At 51.5% G+C, this 26,186-nt stretch overlaps 1 protein-coding gene and 1 long non-coding RNA gene across 12 annotated transcripts in view; one reads left to right on the top strand and one right to left on the bottom strand.

Moving 5' to 3' along the window:
• Positions 1–20,713, bottom strand: part of COBL (cordon-bleu WH2 repeat protein) — a 267,995-nt gene extending 247,282 nt beyond the window's left edge. For 3 of the 11 annotated variants that reach the window (XM_086697070.1, XM_086697078.1, XM_086697074.1), the window contains exon 1: positions 20,154–20,711. In XM_086697070.1, coding sequence (XP_086553196.1) covers positions 20,154–20,194 — 41 coding nt within the window. In that variant the 5' untranslated portion in view covers positions 20,195–20,711. Of the gene's footprint in view, positions 1–20,153 lie in introns of all 11 variants that reach the window. The other 8 variants (XM_086697069.1, XM_086697068.1, XM_086697073.1 and 5 more) reach the window with 5 other exon arrangements.
• LOC147583375 (uncharacterized) overlaps positions 1–26,186 on the top strand; it is a 629,551-nt gene that overhangs the window by 33,167 nt on the left and 570,198 nt on the right. The gene's annotated exons all lie outside the window — the stretch shown is intronic.

Raw genomic sequence — 26,186 nt, 5'->3', positions numbered from 1 at the left:
TAACTGAGGACCAACAACCTCGGTACAAGACTCCATCTTGGCTGTAGCGCCTCAAGGTGCGAGATCACACCCAGAATACACATTGTTCTTCACACATAAAACGCAACAGTCAAACCTTGGTTTCTGAGCATAATTCGTTCAGGAAACATGCTTGTCATCCAAAGAGCTCGTATATCAAAGAGAATTTCAAGAGCCGTCGGCTCAGGTGTGATCATGTGACATTCGGCATCACTTACGACTCGTACGGCAAGACGTCGCTCGTTTATCAAGTTAAAATTTATTAGAAATGTCCGCTCGTCTTGCAGAACACGCGCAGAACACGTTCCTCGCGATCCAAGGTCTTACTACACTCCCAACTCAAGTGATTTGCCTCCTAAGATTTTCATCAGACAAGAACTTTGTCTAAATAAACATTTAACATTTTTTATTTGACCTCGCTAGTCTGGGAATATACGTGTAAGTTTGAATCCCCTGGAGATCTAGCGTCGTCCTCGAACACGGCACTTAATTTATGTAGAATTCTCACCTGTATCACCTGCCCAATCAAAGTTCTCAAAAACGGTTCGTTATCCAATGCGGTGGAACCAAAGACACAATCCCGTGAGTGCCTGGCCTTGCATGTGGTCCATGCCCTAGGTCTGCCCTGCCACACCACTGCTGCCAGGAACTTCCAGCCACCCAGCCAAGCAGACGGGACAGCCCGGTGACCAGACGGCACACAGCACACGCTCAGGTCCATCAGACCACACTGTGTCTTAAGTGTACACGCTGCTCACGTCTGCAGGTCTGCACAGATCACGTGTCTGAGAACTGCGACCAAAGCTGCAGGATCTAGGGTACAACCTACTCTCGATTTTTTGTTTTTTAATTTACATTCTAGTTAGTTAACATATGGTGTAGTATAGGTTTCGGGAGTAGGATTTAGCGATTCATCAGTCACATGTAACACCCCGGGTCATTCCAGGTGCCCTCCTTAATGCCCATCCCTTCCCCTACCTCCCCTCCAGCAACCCTCAGATTGTTCTCTTTGTATTTAAGAGTCTTTTATGGTTTGTCTCCCCCTCTGATTTTACATTATTTTTCCTTCCCTTCCTCTGTGTTCATCTGTTGTATTTCTTAAATTCCACATATGAGTGAACTCATAGGATATTTACCTTTCTCTGGCTTATTTAGCTTAGCATAATACACTCCAGTTCCATCCACGCTGTTGCAAATGGCAAGATTTTACTGTTCTCGATCTCCATGTAATATTCCATTGTACATCCATACGACATCCTGTTTATCCATTCATCAGCCGATGGACATTTGGGCTCTTTCCATACTTTGGCTATTGATGACAGTGCTGCTATAAACATTGGGGTGCATGTGCCCCTTCAAAACAGCACACGTGTATCCCTTGGGTAAATACCTAGTAGTGCAATTGCTGGGTTGTAGGGTAGTTCTATTTTTAATTTTTTGAGGAACCTCCATACTGTCATCCAGGGCAGGTGCAGCAGCCTGCCATCCCCACCAACAGCACAAGAGGGTTCTCCCTTTGCATCCTCACCAACACCTGTTGTTTCCCGAGTTGTTGATTTTAGCCATTCTGACAGGTGTGAGGTGGTATCTCATTGTGGTTTTGCTAATCTTAACTTTAACTTGGCTGAAAAGGGTCCAATCCTGACAGTCTCTCAGTTGTCTGCACTTTTCTACACCTCTTTACTCCCCTTTCTGATCATCAGGGGGGGAAAAACTCCCCGCTGAATAAGGCTCTAAGTGTCCATTTACGCGAGCTAATCTTGGTGCGATATTTACAGCCCCTCCCGCCTGGCTGCTGTGTGCGTCTGGAAGGAGTGTTATATTTAAGAACTGCTTCAGCAGAACCATTTTATGAGAAGGCCTTTCATAAAAATAAACCTGACTTATCTCCACCCCGCCCTACGAGGAGGACTAAACGCACCGTCTTTTCTGGGTGTTCCGAAAGCACTTTGTGCACCTCTCGCTTACAGCGTGTGTCCTAACTCCTTGTTTAGAGATCTGTCCCTGTTTCCATCCTGTGGGCTCTATCAGGTCAGGGACAATTATCCACACCCAACATGCCGGCACATGGAGGAGTTTTAATTAATTCATACTTAAAAGAAAATCACAGCTAACCAAATGGATAAGTTTTAAAATTATTCTACATCAGTAAAAATGGATTTCACTTTTTTAAAAAATTTTTTAATGTTTATTATTTTTTTTTCTGAGATAGAGTCAAAGTACGAGCGGGGGAGAGGCAGAGGGAGAAGAGACACAGAATCCGAAGCAGGCTCCAGGTTCCAAGATGTCAGCACAGAGCCCGATATGGGGCTTGAACTCAAGAACTTGTGAGATCGTGACCTGAGCCGAAGTCGGATGCTTAACCGAGTGAGCCACCCAGGCGCCCCTGTCATTTCACTTTTAAACACCCATAATATGGAGAGAAACCTGAGAAAAAATTAACATACAGACTATCACATACACGACTTTAATTCAAAGTTACCCAAAGGTGCTGGGAGATGTTTGATTATATCAGGACAATCAAAAATTAGAAATGAGTCTTGGCTTTACTTTCTTTCTTTGTTTTAGTTTTGTGTGTGTGTGTGTGGGGGGGGGTTTGTTTGTTCGTTCGTTTGTTTTGTTTTGTTTTGCCAGAGCATTATTTTACACAAGTTAAACACTTCATGTCTTTTTTTGATCAACGATTTCCTTTTCAGACAAATAATTCTGCGGGAAGACAATTACATAAATGTCGCTGCAAGTGTTTTGCACAGCCGTTTCTGTCTCGTGGTGGATGCCTGTCAAGGCTTCAGAAGCATTTCCGTGTTGGTGATTACTCACAGCGAGGCGCTAAGTATAGCAGGAGTGCTTGCTTGCAATCTGGGCTTGGTGTCTTTTTCCAAAGCAACCTGGTTAGACCACGTGAAGTGCATTAAAACATACACAAAAGGGCCCGTGGAGAGGAAATTTCTGTTGACACAGAACAATCGTGCGCTAAGTAAACCGTTCTTGCAGACTAAACAGAACTCCTAGGTCGGCCTCCTTGAGAGCGGGAACAGTATTTTTATTCAATTTCATTTAAGGGCTTGATGGGTGAATGAACAAGTGGATGGATAATCTTTAGCCAGGATGGGACCTCTGAACCACCTGGGGGCTCCTCAGAGCACTCCCACTGAACCCCACCTGGTGCTGGCAGGCTGAATTAGAACCCGACGCTTGATTTCTCTTGGGGAGAAGCTGAGGTGTCTTTATTCAAAAGCCCCCCAAATAGAAGACACAAATACATGGAAAGATATCCTATGTTCATGGGCTGGAAGAATTAACGCTGATAAAATGTCTATTCTACCCACAGCAATCCACAGATTCAATGCAATCCCTATCAAAATTCCAGTGGCATTAAAAAAAATATTTTTTAATGTGTATTCATTGTTTGAGAGACAGAACATGAGTTGGGAGGGGCAGAGAGAGAGAGAGAGAGAGGGAGACACAGAAGCCGAAGCAGGCTCCAGGCTCTGAGCTGTCAGCACAGAGCTCAACACGGGGCTTGAACCCACAAACCTCAAGATCATGACCTGGGCCCAAGTCGGACACTTACCCGACTGAGCCACCCAGGCACCCCCAGTGTGGGTTTTAAATACTATCACAAGTGGTTTAACCAAGATGTTTTGGGAAAAGGCCATCAAGCCCAGATTGCCTCGTGGTGGTTTTGAAACGTGACAACACGTGTTTTACACTAGTTTCCTCACTAGGAGCCTCATTCCACCCCCTTGGGAGTGGGCTGGACTTGCCGACCTGCTTCTGAGGAATGCGATACGAGGCTACGTGACAGTGTGTGACTTGGAAGGCTCGGTCATAAAGGCAGTGCAGCCTCCTCGAGTTCCTTCTCGAATCCCAGCTCAACGGGAAGCTGGGCGCCATGTGGAGAGGACCACGTAGCAAAGATCTGAGATGTCCCGCCAAAAATGAGCAAAAATGGAATGAGCCAGCTTCTGGCCACTCTGTAAGCACGGCCGCAACCTCAGGGGACAGCCCGAGTCACAACCGTCCAGGGGCACCGTCACACTTTACGCTGCTAAGTTTGGGGTAATCTGTGTTCAGCAAGATAAGTACTACACCTACGGTCTTCCAGCCGGCCACCTGTGTGATCGGGCCACGCTTTCCCAGGCGGCGGGCCACAGGGGTGCGGTCACTGCGCAGCTGGTTGACAAGCACGCTCCTGCGGGCGTGGGCTGCGTCACCCACCAGCACTAACCCCGCACAGACGCTGGGGCCACGCACGCAAGGCAGGCCTCCGCATCGCTCTTAATTAACCCATGGGACCGTCCTCCATCTGGAAAGTGGGGAAAGAAAGGCCCGCCCTGCAGGCTCACGGGATGCGGGTGTGGGTGCTGCGAAAGCCGGCCAACCGTGCGTGTGTGTAAATTACCGTTACATAGACCCCCCCTCACTTCACATACCGTGGCGTTGGCCTAACTCACTAGGCAGGAGCAGGGACTACCTTTGCCCACATGGACGGAGCGTCTCTGTGCAGCAAATGTGACTCTATACGATCTAAAACCGAAGCGAAGCCTTGAGCTCTTTCGAGTTGCGTACAGAGGACGCCAGGCTCTGGGGCCAAACCCACCTGCCCCAGGATGGCGCTCATGTGACAGTAATTCCTTTTTCCCGGCTCAGCTCTGTCAAACGCTCCCCGACCAGGCTCCTCCCCACCTCCCTACCCCCATCCCCTGACCACACTCACTTGTGGAATAAAGGAAGCGCTACCTGCACGACACCCCCGGAGCCACAGCAGTCTAGGACAGGAGAGTCACAAGGAGATGTTGCTGGCACACACCTAGTAACTTCCCGCCAGGCTTTGAGGCCAGACGGGAGGCCACGCCCTCCCTGGAAATGAGCAGACAACCTCCAAGGTCCATGTACACACACGTGAGCACACCTGCACACGCCCCTCTCAGGTCACGGGGCCTTGTGAAGACCCCGAGGGATTTAGTGAGGCTGCCAACAAGTGCCCCCAGCAAATGTATGCCACCGCTTTCAGACTGGGAGTTTCACAGCTGGCTGTCAAGAAAGTACTCTGTTCCAAAGAACTTCTGCAAATCCCTAGCTTCCAAAGCACTGAAAGGAGGTAAATCAGGCCGAGACCACAGAAATCCAGATTCTGCTTATCTTCCCCTATCTGTCTCTTTCTGCCTAGGGTCAAAAGATTCAAACTGGCTACAGGGTTAATAACCCCCAGCACATGGGCCCAGGTTCCGGTGGGGACTGACCGATAGCATGCCAGGAAGGTCTCAGACCCAACTAGAACATTCTAGGCAGGACCAGCACCGTGTGCCTGTGCCCTACTGATGGGACTGGGGCAACAGGAAGCTGGCAGTCGTGTTCAGAGAATGAGAGAACATATCCACAATTGAAAAGGCACGTAAGAAGGGCCACTGCTGGCTATAGGAAGTCTGAGCAAGTTAGTTACCTCTCTGGGGTTCAGTGTCCTCATCCCCCAAATAGTGACAGTAACGGTACTACATAAAGGTCTAGTGAGGGGGATAAATAACACTGCACAGAAAGCACTCACCCCACAGGCTCTCCCACACCTGTTCTGCAAGACCAGAATTGTGCATACTCTGTTCAACCACATCGCTACTTAGACTGGGCACTTGGATGTCACAGCCATGTCAAGCTGTTTTAAGCATTGCTTTCTGGTCAGCCATCTCAGCTGCATACGTGTCTCACTGCACACAGGTCCACAGACCACACTTTGAATAGAACTGGCCTCTAGGCCCACTGCAAACACAGACTCTGCAGACCTGACCCTGAAAACCTGATTCATTGCTTCTTTCTGATTTTATTATTACAAGTGTTAATGGTTGCCTTTGGTTTCAGACTCAAACTGCACTTATTAAAGCACAGAGGGCTGCCATATCCGACCAGGGTCCCCTGAGAGTTGGTACTAAATGTGTCCCATGGAAACTGAAACAGCAATATGTGCACGGTAGGTCTGGGCCTGAATCCCTGCATCCTTTTATCACCACCCGATGCAGGAATGGTGGATGAGGCCCACTGCCTCCTAAAGAAAATGGATAATGGCCTTCTCATCAGAAGTGCTGGAAGTGAAATGAAGGAATAAACCAGAAGCCTGGCCCCACCCTGAGCTCTACCCCACGCTCTACAAACGTTCACTTTTCTCCCACAAAATCTGCACCTCCCCAAGGACCTGACTTTGTTCCCACTTCATGTCTCCTAGAAAACCCTCCCCATGTCTCAGACTTCAACCTAGAACTGTCTTTGTGGCCCAGAGCGACCTTACTGCCAATATCTAAAGACTACGTGGAGGGGTTAAGAACTGTGCCAGGTTAACTGTGCCACCACGCTGACCCTGCTATCACTGATGAACCTTTCTATGTCCCACGTTCCTCATTCACAAATGGGAGAAACAGTAGCACACACCTCCTGGACTGTTTTAAGGAATACAGTGAGGGGACCCACGCAAGCACTTTCAACAGTGCTCGGTAAGCACCCAACAACACTGGCTGTGGTTGCTGCGTGGGACCTGGGCGTGGGACAGGACACAGGACCCATGCCGCCCAAGTCCTCACAGAGCTGTTCGTGGCTTTCTCCGTGAGGCCTCCTCCTCTCTCCTGCCCTGACCCAGGGCGCCCCACTCTGAGCTTCCCTGGCTGTGCGTGTCAAGCCTGCTCTGTCCCCCTGTCCTCCGCTGGATTTAAGCACCTGGAAGACAGGAGTCCTGTCTGATTATCTCTTAGCCTCTCCTTCATCTGCCTCACACTCATTATGAGTAAGTGAAGAGCTTTCTTCCAAACTTCCTCATTCCCCTCCTCCCAGCTCCCACCATCGTAGCTCCAAAGGCCACAGACCTCTCCCAGTTACCCATGTTTGGAGTTGCGCCACTCTGTGACCTGTGGCTCCCAGAGTTGTGCACCTGGCGTCTCTTAACACCATCCCTTCCTTTCCATTCACCTCGGTGGAGGCAAGGTCAGCGCCTGGGCTACTGGAACGCTGGCTGTCCCGGCTGGTTCCCAGACACTCCCTTTTCCTCTCTGGGCCTCTCACATCCTGGCTTCAGGCTAAACTCCTAAGAACACACTCTGTCCGTGAGGATGGCACTCTTCTGCTCAACACTGACCGATCCCTTACGTCTTTAAGACGAAATCCAGACTCCCAGGCTGGCCCTCCACTCCTGGCACCACCACATTGGGCATCTAAACACGTGCTGTTCAGGTCATGACCTCACAGCGTGAGTTCAAGGCCCACATCGGTCTCTCTGCTGTCTGCTCAGAGCCCGCTTTGGACCGATCCTCTGTTCCCCCCCCCTCTGCCCCTCCTCTGCGCTCTCTTTCTCTCTTTCAAAAATAAATAAAACATTATAAAAATGAATAAAAAAATAGGGGCACCAGGGTGGCCCAGTCAGTTGAGCGTCCGACTTCAGCTCAGGTCACGATCTCACGGTTTGTGAGTTTGAGCCCCACGTCAGGCTCCGTGCTGACAGCTCAGAGCCTGGAGCCTGCTTCGCATTCTGTGTCTCCCTCTCTCTCTCAAAAATAAATACGCTTTTAAGTAAATTAATAAATAATACATTAATAAATAAATAAGTAAAGCTGCACAGCCCCACAGTCTCCCCCCTTCAGTCAGCCGGAGGTCTGTCTGCCCATCGTCCTACGAAGGAAGGATCCTGGATCCTCACACCCTCTTCTACTCACAGCGGCCCCTCCCATAGTGCTGGGTCTCTGCCTCCCCACCTATGCATTTTATCTAGTTGTCAGCCTCAATGCAAAGCGTGGTAAGCTTTTCCTCATCTCCCTCTGTCCACAGTCATGGCCAGAAGACCTTCCTTTAGGTTGGTTTTAAGGGATCTTTTATGTCTCGTCTTGGCCTGGTCCCTCTCTGGATTCTCCCCGGGGCTAGGAGATGCTTACAGAATAATCGTGGACGGGCTGGCTGGCTAACAAGGGGTGGGCGTTTGGCCTCACCCCCAGGATAATCAATGCGGAGGCGCCACAGAAATAAAGCAAGGGCGCCATCACTTCTTAGAGGTCAACCTGGATGGGAAATCCCGCCGGAAGACATTCTGCTGCTAAGACAAAGGGAGCAGACCATCCGTTATTTCCCGGAGTCACAATGCTGGTGATGGTCGTGCTTTCAAAACATAGGACTTGACCCGCGTCAAGCACGAGCTAACTCGCTGGCTCCGTCTTCCCAAAGCCGGTCTGTGACAGTGACCGTGCATCACTCGAAGCCGCGTTCTCGGAACTGAGCTATGGATGTTGCCATCACCGCCATAGAAACTTCTACTCTGGAGCTGCCGTGTTTGAAAATACAATAAAGGGATGGCCACCAGAGCCTGGTTACAAAGTTAATACACCACACGGTAATTTCAGGGCTGTGCTCCTACACCCACTTGCATGGACAGAGGTGCAGAAACATGTTACGCCCTTTATAAAAATCTGGATGTGGGTTGAATGTGGGCGGGAAAGCCTGTCATCCAAATCCAGTGACAAGGTCAACATGCACATGTGCCCTGATGTGAACAGCAAGGGTGCAATGTGGGGTAGGAGGCGGTGGGTGGCACCCCCCCCCCAAGCCTTGTGGGCTGAAGGAGAGGCAGAAACAGAGGTGGGGTCAGCCTGTTCAGCGTCGTGACCTTCCCTTAGCTAAAAAATAGAGTCATTTTAGGAGGAAGTTGGCCGGGGCGCCTGCGTGGCTCAGTCAGCGGAGAGTCCGACTCTTGATTTCGGCTCAGGTCATGATGCCAAAGTCATGGGATCGAGCCCTGCGTCGGGCTCCACACTGAGCGTGGAGCCTGCCTGGAATTCTCTCGCTCTCCTCCTCTGCCCCTCCCCGCCTACTTGCTCTCTCTAAATAAAATTTTAAAAGCTAAACAACAAAACAAAACAGCTCATTCATTGCTTCCCACCAACCTCGCCAGTTAAAGTCCAAACCCTGACACACAGATACCATATCATTTTAAAGTCACAAAACGAGCGGTAAACATCAAGGCAACATTTCAAACATGGAATTTTCCCCCGGCGACTCCCACTCAGATGTGTCCTCTCCAGAGCAATGTTTTCCACAAAAGCCCTGTTTTTCCAACTTTGCGGATGTCAGTTCTAATGGTTGGTGGGGGCAGGGGGAGGGTTCCGCACAGGTTAAGTAAAACATTATCAAGAGGGCTCAACTATTTTTGTGAGACAGACTCAAACAAGTTTTAAAACTATCAGAAGAAAACAGATCGAGGGATGTTTGACTTGCATAGGCCCCAAATGAGCTAAGGACGTGGCGGGGGCGGGGGTGCTTTGCGACACTTTTTTAGCCCCCAGCTGGATGCCAGGTGGGGGGGTTAACCATCTGCTCCTTCAAGGTCCCCTGGTGTAAGAACAGATGAGCACAGGGGCGCCTCAGTGACTCAGTCAGTTGAGGGGATGACTCTTCATTTCGGCTCAGGTCGTGATCTCTCGGTTCATGAGGTCGAGCCCCACGTCGAGCTTGAGATTCTGTCTCTCCCACTCTCTGCCCCTCCCCCCATCAAAATAAATAAACTTAAAAAGAATGGGGGCGCCTGGGTGGCTCAGTCGGTTGAGCATCCTACTTCGGCTCGGGTCACGATCTCGCGGTCCGTGGGTTCGAGCCCCGCATCGGGCTCTGCGCTGACAGCTCGGACCCTGGAGTCTGCTTCGGATTCTGTGTCTCCCTCTCTCTCTCTGCCCCTCCCCCCTCTCATACTCTGTCTCTCTCTCAAAAATAAAACAAAAAAAAAATTTTTTTTAATTAAAGAAAGTAAAGTAGCGAAGTTTCCAAACTAGCTTTTGCTGCTCTGTGAATGTTGGAGACGTGATACACGCTAACCTCACCACGTAGGACGTGTTTTCCCACTGTGGATCGGTGTAGACACATCTGGGAAGTGGTAAAGGGGACTGATCTACGGCGGCTGGACAAGAGAAACACTCACACCTCATGACCCCCTCATCAATGCTTTTTATTTATTTATTTTTTTCATGAACGCTTGTTTTTTTTAAGCACTTATTACTGAGACTGAGAGAGACAGAGCATGAGCAGGGGAGGGGCAGGGAGAGAAGGAGACACAGAATCCGAAGCAGGTTCCGGGCTCTGAGCTGTCAGCACAGAGCCCAACGCGGGGCTCGAACTCCCAAACCATAAGATTGTGACCTGAGCCAAAGTCAGATGCTTAACCGACTGAGCCACCCAGGCGCCCCTCATGAACAGTTTTTAAAGCAAACCACTTCTACGTCATCCTTTCTGCAGGCGTTGTCAGGACACGGGTAACCTTTACGATGGTCATTTGGAAGCAGAGGAGGAGAAAGTTTTCAATCCCACCCCGAAATGAGTGTCCATGAGAATTGCAGACAGCGGGAGGGGAAGACAGGTGGGTGGACGGGGGTCTCGGTCAGCAGCTAGCCTCCGTGGCCGATGTCCCACTTTTTGCTACAGGGACCCTGTCTCCTTCCCACCTAATGGTTTGTTTACTGCACATCAGTGGACTGTGCTTTCAATGAAGAGGGCTCCAGCCAACAAAACTACATTTAAGTCTCGAACATCAGCCACACGAACAAAAGTATACACTTCTGCCGTATTGTCCCTCTCACCCGAGCTATTTTTACACTCAGCTCCCAAAACGCTGGGCTTGAAAAAACTTCCAGGATCTGATTTGGGAATCTGCTTCTCTGCCAAGTGCCGCAAGTGATTTTAAACTTGACATTGATCCCCACATATCCAGGCACGCACACGCACACCCTCATGCATGTGCACACATGCACACATGCACACACACACACACTCACTCACACATGGCTACACGCACACACACAATACCCACACGCACACAAATACATGCACACACACGTACGCACAGGCACACACACTCTCTCGCGCATGCATTCACAGCCCGTTTTCCCATCAAGTTCCTGACCTCACTTTGCTAAAACTGTCCAAGCTCTTTACACGTGATTGCAGGGTCAAGGTATTTCATTCTTCCACCCTTTGACTCCTAGGGCCACACAGCAGCACACACACTGCGGAAAATGCAGGCACATTCTCCCCATCCCACCCGATGCCCAGGCCAGTGGGGAGGTGGAAAGCCTTGACTGTCCCTCCTGGGCCACCCCCATGCTCTGAGATCCTCCTTCCTCCCACCCTAGCAGGCTGGCACCATTCTGAACACGCAAAAGTGGGTGTGGTGTGCATGACAAGAGTGGAGACCTCAGAGACAGAAAAACTGTTAGCGCCCTGCTGTGCTGCAGACAAAAAGCCGGGTCCACACTGGCCTTGTGTGTCAGAGCGCTCTCTCGGATGGATGGGGCCGGGGTGCAGGCGTTTCCACCTTCTCAGTGCTCAGGACAGCACGTGCAGGGAGACTGCTGCCCGAGGATGCCGGCTGCCAATCGGGCCCGCGTCAGGTGGACCCATGGCCACCGCAGGGAGCCCTGCACCATTTTCTGTGACTTAACGCTCACAGCCAACGAAGGACACGTTTTCCAGCAGGGGCCGAGGAACTGCCGGGGCACCCATTCTGAGACAGCTTGGGGCCTCCCAGGATCCTGGAGGAAGGCGGAGGGGCACGTCACTCACCCTGTCTGCCCACCGGTGCCAAAGCTACCCCCTGCCTGTCTGGGGAGTGGGAGATGCTCCCTGGTTCCTGTCCCCTCATCCTCCAAGATTTTAAATGGCCAGGTGACAGACACGGGGCCGTGGCGAGGATGTGGAGACCCTGGACCCTCACGCACCGTGGGTGGGAATGTGCGATGGTGCAGCTGCTGCGGAGAACAGCATGGAGGGTCTTCAAAAATGCAGCCGAGAACTGCCATCCGGCCCCGCGATCCCATTTCCCAGGGGACGCAAAAGCAGCAAAAGCGGGGACTGTTGCTTGCAAACCCACGTTCACAGCGGCGTTAGTCATGACAGCCAAAACGTGGAAGCAAAAACGTCTACCAGTCTCAGCAAGGAGGAACAAGCGGGAAATAGACATTACGGAGACTCACTCAGCCTTAAAAAGGAAGGGCACCTTGGGGCGCCGGGGTGGCTCAGTCGGATACGTGTCTGACTCTTGATCTCAGCCCAGGTCATGACCTAACCACTCGTAAGTTCGAGCCCCGCATCGGGCTCTGTGCTGACAGTGCTGAGCCTGCTTGGGATCCTCTCTCTCTCTCTCTCTCTCTCTCTGCCCTTCCTCTGCTCATGCTCTCTCTTGCTATCTTTCTCAAAATAAGTAAATAAACATTAAAAAAAAAAAAAAAAGCTAAAGGAAGGGCACCCTGACAGACACCACAACATGAATGAGCCAGTCCCCAAATGCCACTGTGTGATCCCACCCCCATGAGGTCCCTAAGGGGGGTGTCACACTCTCAGGCACCCCAAGTAGAAAGGGGGAAAGAGATTTAAAGAGGCTGGGGGAGGCGGATGGGCAGGTAGCGTTTAATGGAAGAAAGTTCCGGAGAAAGTGCCGAAGATGGACGACCGCACAACAGTGTGAACGTACCTAATGCCACCAAACCGTGAGACTGGTAAATGCTACGTTATGTAAAGTTTACCACGATTTTTTAAAAAACAAACAAACCAAAAGACAGATTGGGTTGGTGGAAAGAAGGGAAGGGATACGTGATGGAACGTTCAGCTCAGACGCGAGAGCAGAGGCCGTGACCTCCATCCCTCACCCCTCCTCGGGCTGGGCCGGGGCAAGTTCACGGGGCGCCCTGGCCGTGGCAGAGCATCAAGACAGAAAGAAGCAGGTCCCCGAGGATCTGGCACCCCCCTCGGCCTGTTCAGGCTGCCACAACCAAAGGCCGCAGACTGGGTGGCTTGTAAACAGGGGAAGTTTACTGCTCACAGTTCTGGAGGCTAGAAGTCCAAGGTCAAGGTGGCAGCGAGGTCTTGGTGGGGCCCCTCTTCTGGGCTGCAGACTTCTCAGGTCCTCATGTGGTGGAGGGGCTGACAGAGCTCATGGGTCTCTTCGCAGGCACCAGTCCCCATCAGGAGGGCTCCCCCTTCATGACCTGAGCACCTCCCATAGCCCCACTGCCCAGTACCACCCCCTTGGAGGTCAGGGTTTCTACATATTAATGGGGGGGGGGAGGGGTGGACATAAACATCCAGATCCCAGCCATACCTCGAAGCCAGCCCGGAGCAAGCGAGGCAGACTTTCACGTAAGGTGACAGAAAATCATCTCCTCTTTCAGATGCTATCGCCGCGGGTTGTCTAATACTTTACGTCCCTCAAAACAGGACACCTGACACCTCCTGGGTCTGCAAAGAATAAGTCTGCACAGCTGGCACACTGGGTCAGTTTAAGGAAAAAATTCAATTTTTTTTTTTTTTTCAAGAAGGGATGGAGAATTTCTGGGAACACTTGGAATCCCAGGACTTTAGAGCTCACACGAGGCTTGGGACCATCCTAACAGTTGTTCCATGCCAGAGGTCCCTGCCACGACACTCATGGGGTGACGTCCCTGCCTCGGAGGAGCTCAGAATTCAGTGGGTCAGAGACAAGCAGGTAGGAGATGCTGCCCCCCATGGAAGGCTTTCTGAAAGGGGGAATGGACGGTGGCAGGACAGCAGCTGGAAGAATGAACAGGAATCTTCCGGGCCGGGAGACGAGAAGCCAAGGGGAGGCCAAGAGGAGAGGGGAAGTTTGAGAAAGCAGGGGACGTTCCAGTTCAGGAAGGACAGACGGACAGCAGCAAAACAGCAGCGGATCTGCTCAGGCCACTGAGGCACCACTGGCCACAAGCAACTCTTTATGTTTAAATTAATAAAAATTAAAAAAAATTTTTTTCTTAATGGTTTTTATGTTTTTAAATGTTTTCTTAATTTTTTTCTTAATGTTTATTATTTTTGAGAGCGAGAGAGACAGAGTGTGAACGGGGGGGGGGGGGGGGGCAGAGAGAGAGGGAGACACAGCATCCGAAGCAGGCTCCAGGCTCCGAGCTGTCAGCACAGAGCCCAACGGGGGGCTCGAACCCACAAACTGGGAGATCATGACCCGAGCTGAAGTCAGGACACTCAACCGACTGAACCACCCAGGCGCCTGTAAATTAATGAAAAATTTAAAAGGGAGAAATTCAGTTCCTCACTCCAACGGCTCCGTGGCTGCCGTACTGGACACAGACACATAACATCATCGGCCTGGCAGTTTTGTTAGTGCTGGGCTGGGGGACGGGCAGGAGCCACCTCAGGATGGCTCCCTGCAGGCCCGGCTAAGAAGGCTAAACTGAATCCCACACGATTGACCCCAAGACCCAGGTCTTCCTTTCCCCTGGGCCTGTCAGGCTTTGGTAGGAGGAAGTCAAACACGATTCCTGCCCAGGCACAGGCATCATGGACTAGGGCCATGTGGTCACTACCCTGTCCTCTGTGCCCAGTGAGAGTACGAGCACGTCCACATGTGTCCCCGGAACAAGGACAGCTCGTTGTCCCCAAGGGAAGTGCCCCTAAGACAATGGTTCCTCATCTGGGTTCTTGGGTAACAGTGAGAAGGAAAGGGGTGGGGGGCGGAGATCCATGAGTCAAGACTCCTGACTTACTGGGCTCATCTTTGGGGATTTGTGTCATTTTTTTGGGGAAAAGGGACAAGGACTTCGACGATTTCCCTAAGTCAATCAATGTCTCTTCAAAAGGCACTGCTCGCTTTGGTGAAGGTGGTGTAGGAATCTTACAGGAGTGTCTGTGCAAAAGCGTTCGGGGTCTGGGAATCTGTCTAATCAAAAGCACATAAATGAAATACATGTTGATGGTTGAAAAGCTTTTTCCTCTTTTCCCTTTTTCTAAAAGAAATGGTTTTCGCCATGGACCTTATTCTAATCGGACTTACCTGTAGAAAATAGGGTCTTGGCAAGGGAGCAGCTCCCCACCTAATTAGGGAATCCAGATGGAAGTGTGTAAAAACCGCTAGAGGCCACGAAGCATCGCCCAGCTGGGGAGGTGGGCTCTCTCCAGAGGGATTTTCTCAGAAGCCTGGGACGTTCTGGAGACAGGCAGGAGGGAGTACGGACGTTGTTGGGGACGCACTGTCATCATCACACCAGAGTACACAGCAAAATCTAGTCTCGAACAAATACCGTTAGGCCTTCAGAAAGGATCATCCGCTTGGTATAAAGCAAATGAAACCAAATAAAGTGTGCATGAGAAAAAAGCGTAATGTTACTATGGGAAGAGACTGGCACAAAATAAAGCAGTGTGGAAACATAAAGGAAAAGTGACATAAGAGAACACTGGGGTAAACACTCTTGGGACACAGTGAAATGAGAAAACAAAGGTATAAAATGCGGGGGGAGGGGAGAGCGCTAACATTTAAAAAGCGCTTAAATCAATGAAAATCATAAAAACAGTAAAAAGGGATGTCATAAAAGCTCTCAGCGAGTCAGGAGCTCAGACGTACTGTTATAGTTCAAAGTAAGCGAAGGAAAAAAAAACCATTAAGTATAATTAACCAACGCAGAAAATCGACACGGAGACGAATGGACAGGATTTAGGGAAACGTCACCTAATAAATACGCTACGTGTGTCCTACATGTTTTCACTTAGTTCAAGACCAAATCGCAACCAAGTGTTTCTATACTGTAAGTGCGCACATCCCCGACCCCGCAGGCTACTTTGGCATCAAATACTTTTCCGCTCACTGTTCAAAACCTCCGACCACTTATAAAATTGGGGTTAATGATTAAAGAACAAAGCATGAAACGCCTGGAAACCCAAACCACTTATTATGGTGTGCAGACATAGCCTATGATCATTGCTTTCTAAATAAGCATGGACGCGCTCTTGGGTGCACACAAGTTATGACTTCTCTTTCCAGGTCCCAAGCGAAAAAGACCACTGAAACACAGACATGCACGTGTCCAGAGCGGTCAGCCACTTGTGCTCAGTGACAACCGGCTCTGCCAGGCCCCTGATCCGGGGAAAGGCCATCCAGGGAAGAACAGAGGAGGTCCAGGACGCAGGAGAGAGGTGACATGGTACGAATATCCACACACCCAATTTAAATCATAACTGAGCTCCATCAACCTTACACAGCCACTGAGGAAATACTAAAAGTGCCCTAAGGTCATTTGATAGTGTCACAGGGGAATGTCCAACTCCTGGAACTTATTCAGAAAAACTATAATTGCAAAAGAATAAAATTCCCTAGGCCTGCTTTCCACATCCCATCAAACAATATCTAACATTACAGCCTTAAGTGAACTGCCTCCCAAAAGTATGGTTAAGAAGTAACATCTTTGGAGTGAAATGCGAAACGTTCAATGTAGCAAATCATTAGACTATCATTTTATTTTTTTTTCAACGTTTTTTTATTTATTTTTGGGACAGAGAGAGACAGAGCATGAACGGGGGAGGGGCAGAGAGAGAGGGAGACACAGAATCGGAAACAGGCTCCAGGCTCTGAGCCATCAGCCCAGAGCCCGACGCGGGGCTCGAACTCACGGACCGCAAGATCGTGACCTGGCTGAAGTCGGACGCTTAACCGACTGTGCCACCCAGGCGCCCCTAGACTATCATTTTAAAGAACGTAAACATGTCGCCCAAAAGTCTAGAATGCTTGTTTTTATTTTTTTATTTTCGTTTTTTAATGCTTTTAATGTTTATTTTATTTTGAAGGAGAGAGAGAGAGAGAGAGAGAGAGAGAGAGAGAGAGAGAGAGAGAGAAGCAAGCAGGGGAGGAGAAGAGAGAGGAGAGGGAGATAATCCCAAGCAGGCTCCACACTGTCAGCACAGAACCTGATGCGGGGCTCGAACTCACGAACCATGAGATCATGACCTGGGCGGAAACCCAACAGTCCGAAGCTTAACCAACTGAGCCACCCAGGCACCCCACAGAAACCCGTTTTTTAGAAAAGGCTAGAAACCTAAACTTCTTTCTTATTTTAGTATACATTCATTAATATTCATTAACATCTGTATGCTTGTATGGAAGACATCACTGCCATGGTCCATGGTCACTGTCAAGACAGCAGTTCCTATACTTTATTTTTTGTTGGGGGGGGGTGGTGACAAGGCAGAAGCAGCACAAGTTACCCACTTCCATTAATTAAAAAAAAAATATTTTCTTGTTCTAATAACTTGATGGAATCCACACATACTGATTTGGAGAAACGAGCATCAGCTACGCCTTCGTGAAGCTCGGATCCTGACGAAATTGATTAGCAAACTTCCACTGGTTTTTATGTAAGCATGGTCCTTGAATGCGGCCATTGAGCGAATGCCCCGGCTGTTTTGACATTTCATGTCACTGGGGACTATTCTGTTCTACAGAACTCCGTGTTTCCTCCATAGAAAAAAATTAACCAGTACCCTGCCAACCCCCAGCACACTGTCCCATTCACAGAGGGCCGAGAGGGAAGGTTCACCCTGGGTTCCGTGACCACCCGCCAGTGGCAGGGATCTCATAAACGTTCAAAAAAAAAGAGACTAAAAGTAAACAGATAAACTCAAAGTTAATCTTAAATGGACTTAAGTATATTTAAAAACTTCACTGAAAGGAAATTTGTTTTTCCTGGTAATTCCAGAACATTCTATTATGACACCTCAACTGTGCTCTAAAATTCCTTAGAAGTCACATCAAGTCAACTTGTCACTTTTTGCCTAAAGGAGTCAGTTTTTTTCCCAGTTAAGTTAGTCACAAGTCCTTGTTTTCATGAAATTACTAGTAAAAAAATACAATTTCAACCCAACTAATTGGATTGAATAAAGAGAATTAGTAACCACTTATTAATAATTTAGTGGCATATACAATCTACAGCCACGAACAGATTATCCCTTCAGGTCCCCTCAAGAAGGGCTTCTTGGTTTGTGGTATGAAATCTTTTTATGTCACCGGTCCCTGGTCAGCCCCTTTCTACGTATCGCAGGACGGCGAATGATTCAGTCAACAACAAATTCACCACATCACTCACTTGGATCATGTGGGAAAATGAGAGCTTGCTCCAAGTTTGATCTGATAGTCATCGCTTACAGTATCAGGCAGAAAACAAACTTCCCCAGAGCACATGGCAAGCACTGCCTTATCCTGCAGCAACAGAGGAGCAGATCAGGGAAGAACCAATGGCACCTGACCGCTACCAATAATCTACCAAAGCCAGAAATTTCACATCCATATCCACCCTCTCCGGTAGGCAGACAAAGCACCTAAATTATATAAAATATTCAAAAAGCCCAAGACCATTTCTTTCCTCCGATTTTAACACACAACAGCTTACTTAATCATGTAATTCCTACCTGGGAAATCCAAGCACATGGATATTTTCTAGGAGCTTCTTCACTACGGGGACGAAAACAAATGGCGGACGACAAAATAACTGGGAATTACAGAAGCTAAAAGCCGCGTGTCTACATCTCTCGGACAAAGACGTTCAAGCAAGCAGATCAGAGGGAAAGAACTAAATGCATGGGTAGTGACCACTGCCTATGTTGTCACTGTATCCACAGCAAAAGCCCTTGGTTCCCCAGGGGAAGACTGAGATGTGAAGTCCAACCAGAGCTCAGACAAGAATGGCTGTGGAGTCCCCTCTTACCCATACAGCACCGGGGAGCGTGTGCCCAGGTCAGGATTCGCTACTTCCCTTCCATAATCAGATTCCCTTCCCGGCCTTCACAAATAATCTCTAAATTCAGTTCTGCTGGCCTCTTACAATTAGCTCTCCCCTTCATACTTCCCCTCCTGTTACATGATAGTGAGAAAAAGATTCCCTCTCCTTAAACAGTCTTATTAAACAGGTTCCCAAAGCGACAGGTTTAAAAGTAATTCTGAATCATGCCATTCGGGAGGCCCGTGTCTGTGAAAAGGGATTCCCCACTTTATTTTCTTTTGGGGAAATGTTTGTTCAAATGCAATTACATAACCACCACTAAGTGCACTGAAAAAAAAAAAAAAAGAAAAAAAGAAAGAAAGAAAGAAAGAAAGAAAGAAAGAAAGGGAAGAAAAAGTTCTTTTTAACATTCCTCGGCTCCGGGATTATTTGATTTGCTAACCTGGCTCACTTTTTCCTGGCATTAAAGAGAGTTAAAAAAACAAAAACAAAAAGAACACGTTCGAAAACCTTTTGCAGACTTGGGCCACACAGCGGCCATGGGCACTCGGGCAGGGTGAGTCAGTGGGACACAAGTGCAAAGAGAAGAGATTAGTTGTCCCCACAGCGGAAAGTGGGCCCATTCGTAAGCAGGTGCAGGACCCACCCAACCGCTCATTCCATTCGCAAGACTCATGGCACACTCGCCCCAGGCCAGCGAGCGGGTGCGCGGGTCGCAGGGCGCCGCCGCAGTGTCCGCACGGGCCTCGCGTGACCCCGCGGCCTGGTCTGGGGGTGCGCCGTTCAAACTCCGGCTCAGGGTCCTGCTAGCGTTTCCCGCACTGGGGCAGGTACTCTGCGAGCAAAACCGGAATGTGGCGAGCAATCGCTACACACAAGGTGTGCGGGGATGGAAGCGGACACCCGGACAGGTCTGGGCAGCCGCAGATCCGCGCAGGCAGGATGCACGCCCCGACCTCAGCTGCGAAGTCGGGGTCTCCTCCTCGGGTCCGTGCCCTGCACACTGTCCCGGGGAACCGCGGAGAAGCAAGCCGGGGGAAGGGGCGCAGACGTCCGCAGAGCGCGAGGACAGTGCCCTCTGCACGACCGCGCTCCCGAGGGCGGACCCAGGCGTCTGCGAGGTCCCGGAGCGAGCCCTTCATCGCGGGGAGGAGCGGACCGTAACCCGCCGACCGCGGCGGGGCGAGCGGCCACCACGGGAACCCGGGGCAGACGCCGAGCAAGCGGGTGGCGGGGCGGGAGTTTCAGGCCGGGTCTCCCACCGCCCTCCCGGCGCCGGGGGTGATCGCTCGGGAGGAGGCCGAGGGCTCTGCCCGCAGGGACCCCCCAAAAAGGGCGCGCGCACACAAACACCGCCGCGCCGAGCGTGCCCCGGCCTCGGCCTGACACTGTTACCTGGGCAACGACCCGGGCGCACTAAGTACACAAGCCCCTTCCGCGGCGGGGGGCGCGGACCCGCGGGCCGCAGAGGGGGCGCCCCCCGCCCCGAGCGCGCCCCCCCTCGCCCCTCACGGCGCCCGCGCCCCCCTCCCTCTGCCCCGAGTGCGCGCGGCGCGGGCGTCCGGTCCGAGCGGGGCCCCGGCCCGCGCGCCGCCCGGCCGCCCGGCCACTTACCCGGTGGGGGGCTTGGCCGCCAAGGCGCGCGGCGCGTCCATGGAGCCGGCGGGGCGGGGGGCGCGCGCGGTGCCCGGGCCCGGCCGAGTCAGGCGCTCGCTGCCGCCGCCGCCGCCCTCATTCACTTTTTCCGCGCTGACCCATCGTCCTCCCACGCGGGCCGGCGGAGGACAGCGGCGGGGCGAGCGGACGGAAGGGGCTGGGACGGTCGCGGGCGGGGAGGGGCTGGCGCCGGGCGGGGGCGCCGGGAGCAAGGTGCGCCGCGCCCACCGGAGCGCCGCCCCCGCCCGCCCGCGCGCGTCCCGAGACGGGGTGGGCCGCGCCTGGGCCCCGGGGGCGACACCCCGCCCGCCGCAGCGCCCCTCCCGGGCCTCTCCCCGGCTCCTCCACCCCGCGACGGAGCGCGCCCCGGGCTGGGCGGCGCGGGGGATCCGGAGGCGCGGGCCGCGCCCCGGCGGGGAGGAGTTGCGGCAGGGGGAACCACCTGGCCCCGGCGAGGCCCTCGAGGGCGACGTGGGCGGACCAGCCGGGGAAGGACTGAGGTTGGAGGATGAGAAGCGAGTGACCGGTGTCGCTGCCTCTGCCCTGGAACCTCACCGAACCTTCCTCCGTGCCGCGCAATCTGAGGCGGCGGGCCTCAGCGTGGGTCCCTGGCCAGCAGCGCCTGGGAACGGGGTACAAATGCAGATTCGTGGCCCCTGCCCTGACCTAGAGAATCAGAAACAATGGTGGCGGGGGGGGGGGGGGGCAGGAATTGGGTTGGAAGCGTGCTCAAGTTTGCCCAGCTGCTCTGTGGGGCGCCGCGTGCTGGGTCCCAGGGCAAGCAGTAGGCGGGAGTGCCTGGCAGAGGCACCCCCGCCTGGGCCCAGGGCAGGGCAGCGCCAGGTCCCTGATCTAGCCCAGCTTCACCCCACACTCCTCCTAGCCCGCCCAAAGCAACAAACAACATTTGGACCGGGGTGCAAGTCTGACCTCCAAAACGGACACTTTCATGTGGTTCCGACCAACCAACTTTTCCAGGTGGAAAAGACGCAGGCTCAAGTGAGCGCGCAGAATGATGAGCCCTGGAGGAGGTGACCCCCTCAAAGCTTGTACTTGGGGGCGGTATTCCCATGCTTGCCTGAGCCTTTCTCCGGCTGGGCCTCAGCTTTCTCATTAACAAAGGGAGGGGACCGGTCTAGACCCAGAAGGCAAAGTCTTTGCCATGACCCCCAAGGCCTTGGCTGCTCAGGGGTTGGTGGTTCCTCCCCCCCCCCCCCCCCCCGCCCCCAGAACCCAGTTCCTTCCTGTGCACCTGGCTCTGGACCTCAGCCTCCGGTTGTTCTCCAAATGCCTGAAAACTTTCCCGCCTGGGGCCTCTGCCTGGAATGTTCTCCAGGCTGCAGGCTGCCCCCTGCTCCCTGCTGTCTGTTCCCTGCTCCCCATGCGGAAGAGACGCCTCCCCTCAGCCCTCTGTGTGAAAAGCCCAAACTCATTGCTCTGCCTCCCCTCCTTTTTTCCTTCTGTGCATTTATCACTCTGTGTGTGTGTGTGTGTGTGTGTGTGTGTGTGTATACACACACATGTATTTTATATATAATATATTTTATATACATATTTGCTGTTTGTTTACATCTAAAGATGTTTATGCTTGTTTACATTTAAAAATAAAATGTTGCTTATGGGTGTATATATAAATTTTATTAACCTTAATGTAAATATGCAAATAAATGTGGGTTTATATGTTATATATCAACGGAATATACATAATAAGTACGTGTCATATTCAGCACACAGTTTGCCCTTCTGCTTGTCATCTGTCCCCTCCCCAAAATGTGGTCTCAATGAGGTTGGGCCTTGAGCCTCTTTTATGGGTCACTGAATCCCCCAGCCTCTGGACCAGTGCCAGGCAGGTGGAGTCGTGCTGCATAAACAGAGACTGCACTGGGGCGCCTGGGTGGCTCAGTCTGTTAAGCATCTGACTCTTGATTTTGGCTCAGTCATGATCTCACAGTTGGTGAATTCCAGCCCCGCGTCAGGCTCTGCGAGAGCAGTGTGGAGCCTGCTTGGAATTCTCTCTCTCTCTCTCTCTCTCTCTCTCTCTCTCTCTCTCTCTCTCTTTCTCTCTCTTTCTCCCTCTCTCTCACTGTCCCTCCCCTGCTTGTGCTCTCTCACTCTGTAAATAAATAAATAAATAAATAAATAAATAAATAAATAAATAAATAAACTTAAACATAAAACAGAGGGTTCACTGAATGAAAGAATCCCTACAATGCCTTCCACCTCCAGGCTTCCGGGTCAGAGGATCCTTCGCCGAGATCAGGACCCCTCCCCCACCCCAAGGCTCTGGACACCACGTAGGAAAGGGCAACCTGGGAAGGGCCAGAGCCCAGAAGTGGACCAGGGGCGGTGGGCCTACACCCGACCAAGGTCCCTGGGAAGGAAATCCAGCTCATAGACCACCGCAGGCCTGGCGATGGCAGCCGGGGGCATCGGGGGCAGGCGGCCCCTGAAACTGGTATCAGGGCTGTTGAAGAGTTTCTCAGCAGGACAGTTACTGTCGGCGGAAAATGATGACAAGGAGGCAATGTCCCAGGAGGCTCAAGTTGCTCTCCTGAGATGAAGGCCTGGAAGGATCTCAGGCCTCAGCTACCGATTTCAGGAGGCCACCTGGTGTCTCAGACCTCAGCACCCAACAGGCACCACTGGCCAGGACCGGGGTGGAAGGTGAGCCCTGGGAAGAGATGTCACAACGGGGCAGAGGATTGAGCCGGACTTGCCACCAGAGCGGGGCTGAGCTCCCAAGGCCTCCGGTGGAGAGTCCACACGGGCTGGGCCTGGCAACCCCATGATGGAGCACGAGGCGGAGCCCGGGAGGCAGGCGGACATCGGACCCGATTTCCCTGTATGTCCCTTACTGGTGAGGGTCCCAGGAGATCTACCAGGACGGAGGTCTTTTCAAAACGGTGCAGTTCACGTACTCTGGAACACCTGTCCCATGCCAGGCTCTGTGGGCAGTGGGGACACCGGCAGCCATCTTGAAGATGGGGTCCGAGAAGGGGAGCAGAGGGGACGGGCGGGGGCCCGCTTCGCTCTTCCAGACAGAGGGTGAGAAACAGGAATGGGTGTAGGCTGAGCCGCAGAAGGCGGGTCCCCAAGACCACCTTGACGGTTGTAGAGTCTTCCGGTTGGACGCTCTCCTTTGTTGGCTTTCCTCCAACCTCTGATTTTATTTATTTTGTTTTATAGTTTATTTATTTTTGAGAGAGAGAATACACACACACACACACACACACGCACGCACGCACGCACACACACGTGGGGGAGGGGCCGAGAGAGAGGGAGTCCTAGGGACCTTTTAGAGCACACGGTCCAGTCACACACAAGGGCAGTAATTTCAAGGAAAGGTGTTCCTCACTGCTTCTTCCCTGCACGCTTTTGCATTTCCTCGATAAACTTGCACCTTTTCAGGCACTACTACTGAACTATTGATTTCAGCGGTTGGAAATATCTAAGAATGTGTGGACAAGTTTTGGGGTTTTTTTAAATATTGATTTATTTTGGGGGAGCACCAGCGGGGGAGGGGCAGAGAGAGGGGGACAGAGGATGGGAAGTGCAGATACCGGTTGGGAGGCTGCCCATCTGCCGGCAGGGAACCCGACGCGGGGCTTGAACCCACAAACCGCGAGATCATGACCTGAGCCGAATTTAGACGCTCAACCTACTGAGCCACCCAGGCGCCCCTGACAAATGTTTTAAAATGGCTCTTAAAAAAAAAAAAAGAAAGAAAGAAAGAAAGAAAAAAACAGAAGAAAAAGCCCTGATTTGTAGAATTTGCCAGGTTTTGTGCTGTAAATGCCCCCACATCAGCCGGTTTCTGGCGGCCGTCATGAACACCAGGTTAGAGACAGGCTGCCTGGCTCCGGCACACAGCCATGGTGACACATGTCCTGCCCGCCCACGCACTCACTGCCCGAAAGCTGAACCTTTGTCCCTTTCATCCACAAAGCACGGCTGAGCCTGCGGTGTCCAGGGCACCAGGCTGGGTCACAGGCTTGGTCACCGACTATGCCTCTGGGCTGCCATGCTGTCAGCACTTGACCCAAAATAAGGGGTGTCCCTGTTGCTGAGTGCCAGAGTGAGTCCCTTTTAGGGACAGTCTTCCCTTGCTCTGCCCCATGCCCCACCTTGGTTGCTACCTCTCCTCCCAGACCCCATCCTTCCTCTCTGCGGGCCCACCTGGGACAGCAGCAGCCTGGGGGCGCCCCAGGCCCCTTGAGCACTCAGCCCCCTTGCAGCCTGATGGAGTACCTGGGTCACCCCCAGAGTCACTCGGGCTTCCCCCATGGGAAGACAATGAAAGGAAGAATTCACTTCAAAGCTGCCCGCTGGTGGGGACACCCTAGCCTACTTGAATACGCATGAGATGCTTCTGTGAGCTTCTTAAAATGGAGATTCTGGCACAGTGGGTCCAGGGTAGGACCGGAGAGTCCACATTTCAAGCCAACACCCACCAACTTGGAGACTAATGTCCTGACCACCGAGGGACCCTGCCCGGTCCTCCAGTCACCAGCAGGATGACTGAGGGCCGAGCACTTCTGTCCAAAGCTTTCGTTTTCTCCTCTGCAAAAGGGAACAATCTGGGGCAGAGTGAGGTTTTGCTGGGCGTGAGTATCCAATTTAAGTACCTTCAAAAAAGAAACAAGCATCCTGGAGATCCGTACAAACTTGAATACCAAAGTGGATATTTATCTCGAATGTACCGTGCACTGAATTAGGACCCCCACAAAATTCAAAGGCTGAAGCCCTACCCCTCCCTGGGACTGTATTTGGAAATAGGTAATTAAGGTTTGATGAGGTCATAAGAAAGGGGCCCTATTTCTATGGGACGGGTGTCCTTATTAGAAAAGGAAAAGACACCGGAGCTCACTCCCTCCTCATTACGCTCTTGAGTTTGCCTTGGGTGAGAATTTTTTTTTTTTTTTAGAGTGGTGAATGATTTAAACAGGACGAATTTTATGTGAGACCATTAACTGACAGTAGTGATTTAAAGAAACGTTTACATAGAGTCTTTTATTTTTACTGAGATATCATTCAAATACCATAAAATTCACCTGTTTCAAGTCTACGGTTCAGCGGTATTATACTTCCATGGTTATACACGGACTTGTGTCACCATCACCACTGTTTCATTTCAGAACATTCTTTATTATCCCCCCCATCCCAAATAAACCTTACTTCCATTGACACTCACTGCCTCTTCCTCCCTCACTTCATCCCAGTGGCAACCACTAATCTTTCTGGGTTCACCGATTCAAGACATTTCATACAAACGCGTGGACATTGTTTTCACTTCCCTTCCGTGCGTATTTAACAGTGGAATTCCTGGGTCGTGTGCCAATGTCACGTTTCACCCTGGGAGAAACTACCACGCTGTCTCTCCAAAGTGGTCGTATCATTTTGCAACTGACGCCAGCAATGTGTTCCTCTACGTCCTTGCCAACGCTTGTTACTGTCTGTCTTCAGTTACGGCCATCCTGGTGGGTGCGAGGTGGTATCTCTGTGTGATCTGGGTCTGCATTTCCCCAATGACCAATGATGCCAAACGACTTTCCGTGGGCTTCATGACTTTTTGTGCGTCTTCTTTGAAGAAACGTGATTCAAGTCTTTTGCCCGTTTTGGAAATCAGGTCGTTGCTTTATATATTTTTGAGGTGTGAGCTCTGTGCACAGATAAGATTTGCAAATATTTTCTCCCATACCGTGAGTTACTCTTTCACACTTTTAACGGCGTGTTTTGAGGCCCAAAATTTCTTACCGTTGTCGAAGTTTGATTAATCTGTTTTCTCCCAGGTTGCTCGTACTTTAGTGTTCCATCTAGGAAGCCGTTGCTTTTCAAAGGCATATTGTGTAGAGCGTTGTAGATAATTAATCCTTTTCTATGATTATTACAGTATGTTTTTTCCAAAGTGGTAATTTATGGATAGGGTCAAGCACAGAAAACTTTGGGAACCGGTGGTAGCTTGTCCTCTGATTCAAGCCCTGTCATTCTGCA

This window comes from Puma concolor, chromosome A2, assembly GCF_028749965.1.
Source record: "Puma concolor isolate L17-30 chromosome A2, mPumCon1.1.hap2, whole genome shotgun sequence".
In the NCBI taxonomy this organism is placed as follows: domain Eukaryota; kingdom Metazoa; phylum Chordata; class Mammalia; order Carnivora; family Felidae; genus Puma; species Puma concolor.
The sequence above is the reverse complement of the archived record's forward strand: the minus strand, read 5'-3'. Positions and strand labels throughout refer to the sequence as shown.